Genomic DNA, 14546 nt, shown 5'->3' with positions numbered 1-14546 from the left:
TAGTCAAAGCTATGGTTTTTCCAGTGGTCATGTATGGATGTGAGAGCTGGACTATAAAGAAGGCTGAGAGCCAAAGAACTGATGCTTTTGAACTGTGGTGTTGGAGAAGACTCTTGAGAGTCCCTTGGACTGCAAGGAGATCCAACCAGTCCATCCTAAAGGAGATCAGTCCTGAATATTCATTGGAAGGACTGATGCTGAAGCTGAAACTCCAATAATTTGGCCACCTGATGCGAAGAACTGACTCATTAGAAAAGACCCTGATGCTAGGAAAGATTGAGGGCAGGAGGAGAAGGGGACAACAGAGGATGAGATGGTTGGATGTCATCACTGACTTGATGGACATGAGTTTGAGCAGGCTCTAGGAGCTGGTGATGGAAAGAGAGGCCTGGTGTGCTGCAGTCCATGGGGTCATAAAGAGTTGGACATGACTGAGCGACTGAACTGAACTGAACTGAACTGATAGATATATACAATATTATGTAAGTTACAAGTGTACAATATAATGATTCACAATTTTTAAAGGCTATATTCCATTTATAGTTATTATAAAATATCAGCTATATTCCCTATATTGTACAATACATCCTTGTAATTTATTTTATATACAATAGTTTGTTCCTCTTAACCTTCTACCCCTATATTGCCCCTCCCCCTTTCCAGTAACCACTAGTTTGTTTTCTGTATCTGAGTCTGTTTCTTTTTTGTTATATTCACAATCCTGTTGTATTGTTTAGACTCTGCGTAAATGATATCATACAATATTTGTCTTGCCCTGACTTATTTCACTTGGTATAATACCCTCTTTTTTATGGTGTAGTATTCCATTATGTATGTGTGTATACACAGACATACACACATCTTTATCCATTCATCTGTTGATAGACACTTAGTCTGCTTCCTTATCTTGGCAATTGTAAATAATTTTGCTATGAACATTGGGGTGCTCGTCTCTTTGAATTAGTGTTTTGGCTGGAAGCTTTTAAATATACAGATCTCTAGGCTGACTCAGACGGAGAAGGCAATAGCACCCCACTCCAGTACTCTTTGCCTGGAGAATCCCATGGACGGAAGAGCCTGGTGGGCTGCAGTCCGTGGGGTCGCTAAGAGTTGGACACGACTGAGCGACTTCACTTTCACTTTTCACTTTCACACATTGGAGAAGGAAATGGCACCCCACTCCAGCATTCTTGCCTGGAGAATCCCAGGGACAGGGGAGCCTGGTGGGCTGCCATCTATGGGGTCGCACAGAGTTGGACACGACTGAAGCGACTTAGCAGCAGCAGCAGCAGGCTGACTCAGAAAGATGAGGGCCCAGAGAATGAGGCAGAGATCTGAATTTTAAATTCCCTAGATGGTTTATGGATTAGTATGTGTGAACTGCCCATGTAAAGGCTTTTCTTGCCTTCTAAATTAATTACCACAAAACAACACAATATAAAACACTTTACCCACTGACAAAAATTTTATGTAGAGAAATTAAGGTTAACACAAAGCCATAAAAAAGAATTAAAGTCTTACCCTTGAGGCTCTTGGACGGTCTTGTTCTCTACTTTTTGTTCACATTCTTTTATCATGGAAGTTAAAATAACCTGATATAAAAAAAATTGACTTTAGTGAAATATAGGTAGCATAGTAAAATTAAAGCTTTTAATTAAGTATTTAATATTGCCATAAGCTAATGTGTTAATTAAAAGAGGAAACTTTTGGCAGTTACTTTGTTAAAGGCTTGCCTCTTGTTTGTTCTATTCTACAGACAGCCTTCATCTTCGATGCAAAAGTCCTGAACAAAATACTAGCAAGTTGAATCTACCTTCATATATTAATAAAAGAATTATGCATCATAACTAAGTGGGATTTTTTACAGGAGTTCAAAGGTTGTTTTAGCATATAAAAACCCATTAACATCAAATATTGTGAGAATAAAAACCCATAACTATGTAATCATCTCAACTGACTCAGAAAAATATATTTAACAATATCCAACCAACCCTCATGATAAAAATACTCAACCAACCAGCAATAAAAACAAATTCCCTCAGGTTGGTAAAAGGCAACTATAAAATGTTACAAAGCACAATATGGAAAAAGCTAAAAAGAGGGGAAAAAAGCAATTCCCAATCATAATTTTAACGTCTTTCATAGCTGATAGAACAAGTAGATCACAAAAAGTTAATACAAATGTAAGAGAACTGTCTCATAAAATTAACTCTCTCTACCTCATGAAGCAAAAATCCATGGATCAATAAAGAAATAATGGAAATGAGAATGTAATTTGAACTAAATGATAACAAAGCTACGATGGTGCAAAAGGGATGTGGCTAAAGCAACACTGAGAGCCTTAAATTTATGTATCAGAAAAGAAAAGTTAACAAGTAAAAAATCCAAGCTTCCTCCTTAAGGCGTTAGAAAAACCCGGGGAGGGGGGGGGGGAATCAAACCTAAAGAAAGCAGAAGGAAATAAACATGAAAATAGCAGTCAAACTAAAAAACAGAGAAAAATCAACAGTCAAAAGTTCAGTATTTAAGAAGGTTAATAAAATTCATAACCCCTAACAAAACTGGTTTAAAAAGAAAGCAAAAAACAAATTAATATCAGAAGTAAAAAGGTATAGAGCCTACAGTAAGGAAAAGGGAAAAAAATACAGTAAAAGTATTAGAAAATAATATATTGTTTACTATAATATAAATGGTGATTTTCCTGCATTTGAAACTTATTTAAAAAAATCCAGAGACATTTTATTATTAGAATTAAAAATGAAGTTTCTCAGGTTAGCCATACATAAATTCAACATACAAAAGTTATATACATTTTTATACACTGATAACAAAGGGTTAAAAAACATATAATCCTAAAAAAAGTTAGCATTATAACATTATAAATATAAGGTGACAGTTTTTTTCAAATGAAATTATAAAACTTTATTGAAAGACATTAAAGGAGATCTAAATAAATGTAAGATACAGTATGTTCTGGATGCGCGCATGCATGCTCAGTTGCTAAGTTGTGTCTGACTATTTTTGACCCCATGGACTGTCCATGGAATTTTCTCAACATTACTAGAGCAGGTTGCTTTTTCCTCCTCCAGGGTATCTTCCTGACCCAGGGACGGAACCTGTGTCTCTTGCACCTTTTGCATTGGCAGGTGGATTTTTTTTTTTTCTTTACCACTGAGCCTTCTGGGAAGCCCCATGTTTTAACACTCAAAATTATGAAGTTGATGTCTCTCCCAATTAATTTATAGAATCAATTAAACTTCATCAGAATCTGAACAAGATCATTCTTGGAATCTCATTTAATGCTAAAATTTACATAAAAATGATAAGGGTCATGAAGAGTTCTAAAAAAAGGACAGGATGCTGAACCTGCCTGTTAGATTTCAGGACTTTTTAACAAGCGACTGTAATAAAGACAGTTCATCACAATGATACAGTTCATATCAATGTTATAATAAACAAGAAGGAGATGAGCAGAAAAAGAATGCTCCCGAGTAACAGATGCAGGCATACAAGGAAACATCAGATTCGACAGAAGTGGCACTGCCAATCAGTACAGACATAATGAACTGTTCCATAAACAATAATGGGACAGTTGGTCATCTGTATAGGAAAAAACATAATTTACGCACTACCTCACATCATACATAAAAACTAATTTTAGATGGATTGTGAATTTTACTGTAAAAATACAATTTTAAACATTTTAGGAAGAAAGTATAGGAGATCATGTCTCAGAAAGATTTAATCAATCTATTAAAATTAAAAATCAGTGTTCAAATAGGCCAAAAATATGAAAAAAAAATGGGAAAAGATATTCATAAAATACAAAATGAACAGAATACTGGTATTCCAATTATATAACAAACATCAAAGAAATAACAGGGAAAAATATAATCCAAAGTGAGAAAAATGGGCAAAAAACCTAAAAAGGCTTTGATGTTAGTAAGCACATAAAGAATTCCAAGTTTGAAAACAATCAAGGAAATGCAATGAAAACCATCATGAGATGCCACTTTATACCTGCCGAATCTAAGGCAGTCCCAAAGCACTGCGCCCTGACACAGACGCGAGGAAAAGGCTCCGCACCCCGGCGCGGCTGCGCAGTAGGGCACTTGGATCCCAGTGAGCTCAGACGGGAGCTTTGCTGGCCGGGCGTGCCGGTGGAGACGTTGTGCAGTGTGTGAGGGCTGGGAGTGAGCGTGGACTCCCGGCAGGGAAAGAGGTGTGGGGAAGGGGTAACGGGAAGGCTTTGGTTTGGTTTTGTTTTGTTTAGGACGGGAGAGTCAAACATGGTAATAGGCTAAAGAAAAAGCTGGTAGAAAAACTGATGACACAGAATAGGAAATAAATGACAAAACAGGGAAGGAAACTGTGTCTTCCGTCCTGAGGACACAGGAAGATAAACAGAATGAGAAGCGTTATGAGGAAATGGAGACAGAAAATAGAAACTTTGCTTCTAAGAAAGCTGATGGTCTAAGATAATACTAAGATGTACAGTATTTTACAGATAAAAAGCATTTCACATACTTTCCTTGCTAAATTCTAGACAGTATGTTATGCCTACTTTAGAGAACTGAACAGAGAGATGCAAAAGGAGCTGCTTAAGATCTCATCACTAGTTAACAAATCCGTAAAATGACACTGAACTAGATTTGAAAAAATTAAGCACAGCATATCATAATCAGGCCTCACACGAAGAGGAATGAAAGTCTGTATAGGAGATAATGAACTTCCCAGGTGGAGCTAGTGGTAAAGAAACCGCCTGCCAATGCAGGAGACATGGTGACACGGCTGGATCCCGGGGTCAGGAAGACCCCCTGGAGGAGGGCACGGCAACCCACCCCAGTGTTCTTGCCTGGAGAATCCCATGGACAGGGGAGCCTGGAGGGCTACAACAGTCCACGGGGTTGCAAAGAGTCGGACACGACTGAAGCGACTTGGCATGCATGCATACACGTATAGGAGATATTAAAACACATGAACACGGCCCTGATAATCACAATGGCTTAATCATGACAGGAGCTTACTTCGTGCTCTGGAGAAAGATGTTCCATGTCGATTCGTAAACATCTGAGACCAGGTAAAAAGTGATTAACCATTAAATCCTCTGAAATGACTTGAGAGAAGGTAGTTAAGAACATTTACAAAAACCAAACTGGTATGTCCAACAGGACAACAGAGGCAGATCTCTTAAATGAGGATTACGGTATAACTGATCACGTAGAGCCAACAGGCTTCCCTCAAAAGCTCCATCCTCATCTGTTGGGTTAGTTACTTGTCAACAGTCAACTGTGTTTATTGTCACAAATCTCTTCATGTCAGAAGCATTCATTATTGTAACAGCACATAGCTTAATAACATGGTATATAGACATAGGAAGTAATAAGAGTGAAAATGAAATCATGAAATTTAATTGAATGTTTAAAAGAGGATAAAAAGAAAATTAATATTTCCATGACAATTAAGTTGAAAGTCCAGTTGCTTAAAACATTGCTGTTTAAAATATTATGCATATTAAAATAAAAAGAAAAATACAAAAATCTAGAAAAATTCAGTATCCATTATCAGAAATGTTTCTGGATTCTCTTTAAACAAACTTAAGCTGAAATTCATAGGCAATTATATTATGAATGTGATTATTCTAAGAAGGCTAATGTTTAAAACTCTAATCAGCAGATTCACAAAAGAAATGCCTTAACTACATCAAAAGATTGGTAAAATAAGTTACATTTATGTGTTTTAAGTTAAAAGAAGTTACCTTAGGTATATATCATTTTCTTGATTTCTTACTTCAACCATTCTGTTAAACTGACCCATACTGGTCCTGATTGAATTGGGCAAGAGAGGTTTTGCTGTAGTAAGTTTAGTACTACCTATATTTCTTAGTCATATGAGTTTTAGTTGATTATATGACATTGAAAGGAGTCAGGAAAGCAGATGCATTTCTCAAGAAAACAATTCACCCTGTTCATGCACATTACTTAATGACACTTTCTCACCTATCATAGTTGTGAGCCATTTAAAAATAGTTCTTATTTAATATTATACCATATTAATATTAAAATGATAAGTGCCAGTAAATTACTTCCCCTATAAAGATGAGCTGATTTTTCTGAACTAAATTATAATAAACTTTATTAAGTAAAAAAATCCATATAACTACTGCCTTGAAAATACAGTTATTTTCAAGAGAGAGAGGAATAAAGCCTCCTCTCTACCTACTCACTGTTTGGTCCTCTTCCCTATGAAATCCCACAGTCCTTCTTAGGATTTGGAAACTTACAGATCATTTAGCCCTATCTGAAGTTAGAAACCACCTCTACCTCATCCGTGAATGATGGTCATAAGGCCTCTGACTGCCTACAGTGACAGGATGTTCAGTTTCATAGAAGAGGTCACTGTACTTTTAGAGAACTCAGAAAGCTCTTCTCAGACCACAGGCCTTGTTGCGTGTCAGCGTTTGCTCCGCACCTTAGTTACACAAATGGGCCTACGTTTTTTTCTACATAACAACCTTTAAAATAATTTTCGCATTATCTTTTCATCCCTAAACCATTTCTTTTCCAAGTCAAATATTTCAAGACTCCTTCAAACTTTATATTAAACATCATTTCTTGACGTAACACCTTGCCAAACCTATTAAAACAAGATGTTGTGTTCTATCAATTCAGAATGCAATGGAACAGCAGGACAGACATAGACAATGTGCTTTTCTTAGTGGCCATAACTACCCTGTTGACACAAGTTCTGACTCAGGTGGAACTACCTGTACAGGGTCTGCTGTTAAGATGAGTCTTCCCTTACTGTGCTGGTATAAAGACTTTTCACCTCATTCTCTCTATAGTAGTATTCTGCACATACCTAAATATACAGTAACACTCCTATACAGACGCCTGTGCTTTTCAGAAACCACTGCCGTGTCCACTTGGAAAATTAGGTTTACAGAGCTAAAATTTTTGATCTTTCTTTTTTTGACTTTCTCATTTTCTTTGAGGCATATTCCTTTTGAAACTCTAAGAAAATATAAAATTACACGTTAACTGTTCACTTAAGTTTGTAAACATTTACTTTCGCAAAGTTGAGGAAACAGGCATAAACATATCCATGTTTTCTTTGATATGCCACTCTGACATGCCATTATTACTTTCTTGTAAGGGTCCTGTCACTTCTCCATTACTAACGAGTCCTTCCTTGTGAATTCACAATTATCACTTCCTCTTTTTGCTTCCTCTATCTTCTCTAAGTTGAAAATGCCAACTAGATAAAGTAGGAATGATAGTAAGTTCTGCTTTTACTGGAATTAAACTTATAGAAAATCTATGGTTAGTTGAAGCAAAATTATCAAAATATGGTATCTCTGCCTATTATATAATCTATATTATAAAAAAGTAGCTTATATCAGCCACGTGACTAGGCAATTTGCAGTAGAGTCCCAAAATGAAATGCTCTCAACCATGCATCAAGTTTCAAGTTTTAACATTTTGAAAAGGACAAGCAGCTCCTTAACACACGGTTGTACATTTCCACTTTCCCTACCATCATTTCTTCTGTCCCAACCATAATTCTCTGATTATGTTGTGTGGCACATACTTTCACTGTTCTATTCAAGTGTTTAGTGTTCACTCCTTTCTCAATCTTTTATTTCCCCTTTCCAGGGCTATTCTGCTTTTAATGGGAAAGCCTGAAAGCTGGAGTTCGCTCTGCCCATCATTATCTTTACTTCCTTCTTAGTTTTATTTCATTTTTATTTCTTAGCTTTATTTTACTAGGTCTAGGATAGTAAAGAGAACATTTAACAGGATAGCTAAAGTTATTGTTGTAGTCACAATTTTGCTTCTAACTATTAAAAAAGAGAAGTCACTAATGTCTTCAAGTTTTAGTTTAATCATTTATAGAAAGTAGTGAGTGACATGGGTTACATGATCTCTGAGCTTTCCTCCAGTTCTGCTATCAATGCAAATGATTAACCTGGGTGGCCCCGTATTTTTTTTTCAATGAGTGATATGTCTCCAAGAGATAATCATAGGATCATAAAGGTGGTTAAACATTCACTAAAAGTGAATGCCAGGACACAGACAAGGCTTCCTTTTGATTAACAGAGAAGCCTCAGCTGTAGCTCATTTGTGGCTTAAGTCATACAGCTGATTAACACAGATAAAATTTTAGTGTTTTCAAAACTACAGAACATATAAAAATAGTTATCAAGTTACTTTTTAAAATTAAGGGATGGCCAGAATGCAGAGCGGGGCAAGTCAACTCAAATTTTTAAACTTCTACTCTACTTCTTAGTTGAACTGAAGAAAAAATTCTACTTCTCAATCTTTAACAACTGAGGTTCACTGCAAAACTGATCCTTAAATGTAGACACACATAGTAAAGCAAGGATACAGCAACAGGAAAGCGCACTGTAGGCTTCGAAGAGATGGGTGGCAATATCCAGTCTTTTAGAATCCACAATTTGTAAGTTGTTCACCAAGGCTAACTTATGCAGATGCGGTATAACAACTGAAAAGAGAAAAATAAATTATTAATTTTAACCTAAAATGTGCTTTATCCATTTAAAAAAATAATATTTTATTTTATAAAATTTTATTTTAATTTTGGATGATTTCAAAAGATCACCCACATCCTATACTTGCTTTTTCTAACTAGGGAAGAAAGCATGTTTTTTCAGAATAAAGAGTGATCCAGAATTTGGGAGAAACAGATTACAGCATGCCATTATAACCTAACTGTGAGGATGTACACAGGTCATTTGGCTTCACTGCAATTCAGTTTCCCAATCTGAAAAATGAAAACCAAATAAATAAATGTAAACAACCTACCTCTTGTGTTAATATTATAAAGTTTATATAAATCAGGTATTACTGTTGCTATTAAAAGATAAAATACAGTATACTTATTCTCTTTCAATATCAAATTATTTCACTAATTCATGAAAATATTATTGGCTTTAGTTTCTCAAGTTCATAGCAAAGACCAATGTCAAATAGCCCAGATGGCTGAGTTTTCAAGTCACTCAATGGGCTCAATATCTGATATCTCAATGAACAGCATAAAATTTCAAAAATACAGACAACACAGTATTAAAATAAAAGTGATGGCGCAAGAAACAATGACCACTTAAGTAACATTGAGCACCCCTACTGCCTAAGATCATGATCTGTAAATACCATTTCCCACTAAAACCAAGGTTCCTTGGAGAAAGGGCGCCAGGGTAAATGATTATCAAGTTGTTGATCACAGGGTCCCTTTCTCATCCCTGCTTAGCTGGGGGACTCAAAATGTGGTTCATAAGCACATATTCTGACCAACTGCAGTGACTTCTTTCATGTTTACATTGAATTTGCATAGGTTAAAGCCATAATCTCCTTATCAAAAAACCTTCTTTCTCAATAGATAGCACTATAATTATAATCTTTAAGCTTACCTTAGTAAATGTTAAAAAAAAAACAAAAAAACCCACAAAAACTTAGGACAACAACAGCCATTTTTAGGGGACTTTTTGACTTGTCAAAAATGGTAACAACATACTTAAGAGGTGTTCTAAAAACATAAGTATAAGACAAAAACTTCAAATATTCATTGAATTCCTAATGAATTCACTGAAACTTTGATTCATTAGCTGGCATGCTGAGGCCTCAACAAAATGGTGGCTCTGAGACAGTCTCTCAAAGATTCTTTATTTCATTTCTGCCCAAACTTACCTTCCTTGCACTTGTTTATCTATAAAAGCGTGGCCTCTCTATTCATTCTGCTCATTCTCTGTTATTTCTTTTTTTTTTTGTTATTTGTTATTCAAGCAATCCTTTCCTCAATGTTTTTCTCAGAAACTCAACAACCACACTACACAATATCCCCTTAAAACTGCTCAACTAGAAAACAAACCTAAATAAGTTTCTTTAAATTCTAGTCTACTGACAGTTAAAGGCGATCATTTAGGATCTTCCTAAATCTCAAAAGATAGATATTTATTACAGAATTCAACATTTCATTATATAAGTACTGTCCTGGGTTACCACATCTGTACCAATTAATTCACTCAACTGTTAACCCCTCAGATGGAGATAAATGGTTAAAAGATTTAATAACCTAAATGTGAGTATTTCTACAAATGACCTTCAGTGGGCAAGGAAAATAGGAAACACAACATAAGGCCACTTCTGGAGCCTTTCATTTAAAGATTCAAAACTGCAAACAAAGTAAAGATAAATCAATAGGCAACTTAAAAAAAATAGATTTTAGTAAAGTTCCAAAATATATTCTGGGGTAGATCCAATAGCAACAATGAAGGGAATCATGTCCTCTCTTTTTATAAAAGGGTTGAGATCTAAAATAAGGAACTTAAAAAAAAAAAAACTGATTTGAAACATAAGACTGCTATGTTAGAAAATCTCTGAAGTATGACTGAACATTTTCAGAGAGCCTTATAAAGTTAAAAAAGTGGAAAACAAAATTCTATCATAGTCTGAAAAATATTCCCTGGTGGCTCAGACAGTAAAGAGTCTGCCCGCAATGTGGGACACCTGAATTCTTTCTCTGGGTCTGGAAGATTCTCTGGAGAAGGAAATGGCAACCCACTCAGGTATTCTTGCCTGGAAAATTCCATGGACGGAGGAGCTGGCAGGCTACAGCCCATAGGGTTGCAAAGAGTTGGACTGAGCGACTTCACTCACTCACTGAAAAAATCAAATGGCCCCTGAGATAAAAATCAAAACCAAAAGGTCCTGTGATAACTAAGAGTTGGGAAAGAAAAAGGGCCACGGGATGAACTGATGTCTTCTATTCTCTAAGAAATAGAGGAGGAAAAGTTCAAAAATATCACTCCAAGAAATAGCAGTTACTACCCTGCAATTCTCTGATCTTTCTCTAATTCCTAATAGTAACTGTCTATACATACAGATAGATAACAATATAGCATCCTTGTCAATATGGGTTCTACTTTGTCTACCATTCATCTTATTAATACAGGACATTAAGTTCCTTGGGGTAAAGTTTTAAAGCAAAAGAGAAACCAACTGACTGAGTAGTAAATACAAAAGAAAAAAAAAGTTTATTTTTTGGCTTAAAAAAAGAAAAAAGGTCTAGTGCCAGAATGTGAAGGAACTGTATAAAACACACTTGTCCATCAATACACAGTTAACCTGTAGGAGGCTTCAGGGACAATGGTCACTACACCCATTCAAACAATGGAAACTGCTCTTCTAGTGCCAGAATGTGAAGGTAGACTGTATGAAACCTACTTGTCGATCAGTACACAGTTAGCCTACAGGAGGCCTCAGGGACGACGGTCACTACACCCATTCCAGCACTGGAAACGGCTGTTCTCAATCCTTTCTCTAGCCGAATCTTGTTATTTTGGGATCACTGTGAAAAGGAAATTTCTTTTTTCTATGTAATGTGTCAGTCTTTCTCTTGAATGTACATAAAAAGGTTCGATTGTGTTCTCAACAATGTGGCACCCACCAAAGGTCCACTATTTAGCCTATTCCTTGATTCAATAGCCAAGACCTGCTTCAGGGCAATTACACCCTCAGTAAAGTTAGTCAAAGCTCTTGCAGAGGGTCATCTGTAAATCTGATGTTACTATGATGAGGAACTAACCCTACTGCTAACTAAAATACTAAACCTTTTTCTGTTAACTAATTGTGAAATATGTGAAATATTACTATTTCCTCCTCATGTTACCAACACTATTTCCCATCGAGAAATAATCTTATGATTGTGTTTTTGTAGCTCCATTAAGTGTTCATGCCCTTTTGGACACTGCAGTCCAAATCCTGACAATATTTTTGGTGATAATTCTTATAAACTGACTTAGGAAACCAAGCCTGTGATCTTTTCAAGAGCATGTCAAATGGTTAAAAATAAAAGGACTAAGATGTAGCAGTGATAATTGTCATGCTTTTGGTGAAATAATTATTGGATGCTTTGATACCCCTCAAATTGTTATCATAAAGTTGAGGCTCACTGTAGAAGTGACACTACAGAAACTGTAGAAAATGCTTTAGCAGATCATTATGCAGATTATTTAGCAGATTGACAAGCTGTGACTTAAAACAAAATTGTCGAATGGCATGCTAAGTGGAAGAAAAATGTACGTCTTTCATAACATGTCTAGAAACACATATAAATTTCCTTAGAAATAAGAATTAAATAATAATCTCTAAATATAAGGAGCACAGTTATTTTGAAATTGTTATTAAGAACTGTTCTAAAAATAACTTGAAATTATTTACGAGTTACTTTTCATATGTCTACAGGATACAGTATAAGAAACCACTGAGTAATAGCAATAGTGATCAATCCCCAGTAAGAAACTTGCTTCACTTTTAGCTTTCAGTGTATGAAAGACAAAGTGCAGAAAAGGCTTTAACACATGACATATCCACAGAGAAACTTATGGTTTTGCTTTTGCATGTCAATTCAGGAAAAAAAGAGTAAAAAAAAAAATGCAACTTACACTCATCTCGGAACCTTGGTTCTGCATTAGGCCCAACTCTACCAAATGTTTTTATGATCTCTGTATGCAGAGAATATTGGTCTTGATATTGAGGGTCTTCCAGGAAAGAAGCCAACTGCATTTTCACTCTTTCCAGCAACTTAAAATTGAATATTATATAGTCAAATTGAGAGAAAGATACACACTAAACATGGGTTGCATCACTGGATTCAAATGACTTATATCAACATGAGTTGAAGTTTGAAATTAAGTACTTCTTTAGTCTTTCAGCTCAGAAAAGAGCCTATATTTTTATGTTTGCCAATTCATTTTTTTTTTTTAACACAAATGTTCCCTGACAAACTGTAGAAAAGATCCCATAATATTTAGGGAAAAAGATAAATGTATGATGATTTTGTGTCTAAGTCAGAATTCTTAAAACAGATCACAGTGTAAGTTACCCACTTATTCACCTTCTGAAAGCAATGAGTCATTAGTGACTTATATATTACTCATATTTCCCTAAAAGAAGTTTTTATTTTGGGATTAAGAACATGTTGAAATTCTGCCAAGACTGCAAGCTTTGCAGAATGATGTATTTTTTTATTTTGCTCCACCAGTGAAATATATATATATACATGTAAGTGAAAAAACAGAAAACACTTTTTCCCACAACTAACAAAGTTGTTTAGTTTTTTGTTATAAAAAAATCTCTATGACAAAAATTTTACAAAACAGTTTATATATATATATATATATAATTTTTTTTGTGTGAAATGTCTATGAGATGGAAAATCTTGTTTTCCATTTAAGTGGCTAATATGTCCACAAATAATTGATTTTCTAATGTACAGCATTTTTTCATTGTGCAAGGAAATGTCCAATCTAATAATGGAGAATAACATTCTGATAACATTTGATAAGTGTCTAATAGTAAATGGTACAGACAGAACCGAACAAATTTTAGATCACACAAGTTTCTGAATCAAAATATACTTTGAGGGAGGAAAACTTTGGTAATCTCCTGAAGCAGGCATGACAGAACGTTGTCCTAGTGAAGTGGACTGCAAAAAGATGACACCAGTCTATGACATGACTTGCAGTCTGATATGAATGATAGTTACAAGAACATAGGTACCTCTAGCCTCCATTCCCGAAACTGAGGAAACCTGTTCCCTTCAAATCTGCACGTACTGACAACTGGGAATTTATGCAGACTATCCAGAAGTCTACTGAATGAGAGAAGTCTGTGAAACTATACCTGCTGTGAAGGACTATTCAATACTGCAGTATCCAGACCAGCTCAGAATAGAACATCTGAGAGCTGGCTTATATTGAAGTTTCTAATTGAGAAGAAAGACCAGAGACAGCCTTAGCATGTGAAAAGATACTTTTGGTAGGCTATCATATTTTCAAATACTGAGATCCCCTCTGGCCCATAATTAACTAAGAAATAAAATGAATGTATATCTTCCCTGCCCCCAATCATAGGGTATGTGTATGGTCATGTGCTTTCATCACCTCAGCAGTACATACAGATTAAATAAATTCCACTCATTTCCTACCTCTCTTTGAATAACTGTTTCCATAATCGTGCCAAAGGCTGGAATTGTAGCAATCCTGACAGAGCTGTTAGAATTAAAGAAGAAAAAAACTGACATTTTCTTTGAGACGAAAAACTGGTTATTATTAAAGTATATATCAAGGTAAGTACAAGGTAAATATACTGTATTAGTCGCTAGCAATGACAAATTAAATAAAAAAAAGCAGACCAAGAAGAATGCTCAAAAAGACAGACAGGATAACTTAAGGTCGCAGTCTGTGGAACTCACAATTCAGGATCACTGGACAAGGTAACAAGGGCCGGAGCAACCCGCTTGTCAACTAACGCTTCACTCATGCCTCGAAGAGTCAGCTGTAAACCAGTCAACATGCAATAAAAAATGGTTTGGTAAACTGGAATGAGAACTGGGTTAGCTGTGACTGAGGATGGGCAGGCAGACTCACTGGCCTTTCTTGGTTTAGTCACCCACACGAGACATTAAAACGTTAAGCCTCTGGTTCATGCCACTATACTTACTGGTAACAACATGTTAGTGAGATT

General features: G+C 35.6%; 1 protein-coding gene across 2 annotated transcripts in view; it reads right to left on the bottom strand.

Annotated features, from left to right (window-relative positions):
- The window catches only part of RELCH (RAB11 binding and LisH domain, coiled-coil and HEAT repeat containing), a 113250-nt gene that overhangs the window by 7669 nt on the left and 91035 nt on the right, over positions 1–14546 (bottom strand). Inside the window, exons 23-28 of one of the 2 annotated variants that reach the window (XM_043444212.1) lie at positions 14275–14357; positions 14008–14071; positions 12464–12602; positions 8389–8505; positions 5028–5116; positions 1522–1592 (exon numbers count right to left, since the gene is read on the bottom strand). In XM_043444212.1, the coding sequence (XP_043300147.1) occupies positions 1522–1592; positions 5028–5116; positions 8389–8505; positions 12464–12602; positions 14008–14071; positions 14275–14357 (563 nt within the window). The remainder of the gene's footprint in view (positions 1–1521; positions 1593–5027; positions 5117–8388; positions 8506–12463; positions 12603–14007; positions 14072–14274; positions 14358–14546) is intronic. The other variant, XM_043444211.1, reaches the window with a different exon arrangement.

The sequence above is a fragment of the Cervus canadensis genome, chromosome 23 (genome assembly GCF_019320065.1).
Source record: "Cervus canadensis isolate Bull #8, Minnesota chromosome 23, ASM1932006v1, whole genome shotgun sequence".
NCBI classification, from domain to species: Eukaryota; Metazoa; Chordata; class Mammalia; order Artiodactyla; family Cervidae; genus Cervus; species Cervus canadensis.
Note: the sequence above shows the minus strand (reverse complement) of the source record. Positions and strands in the feature narration are given on the sequence as shown.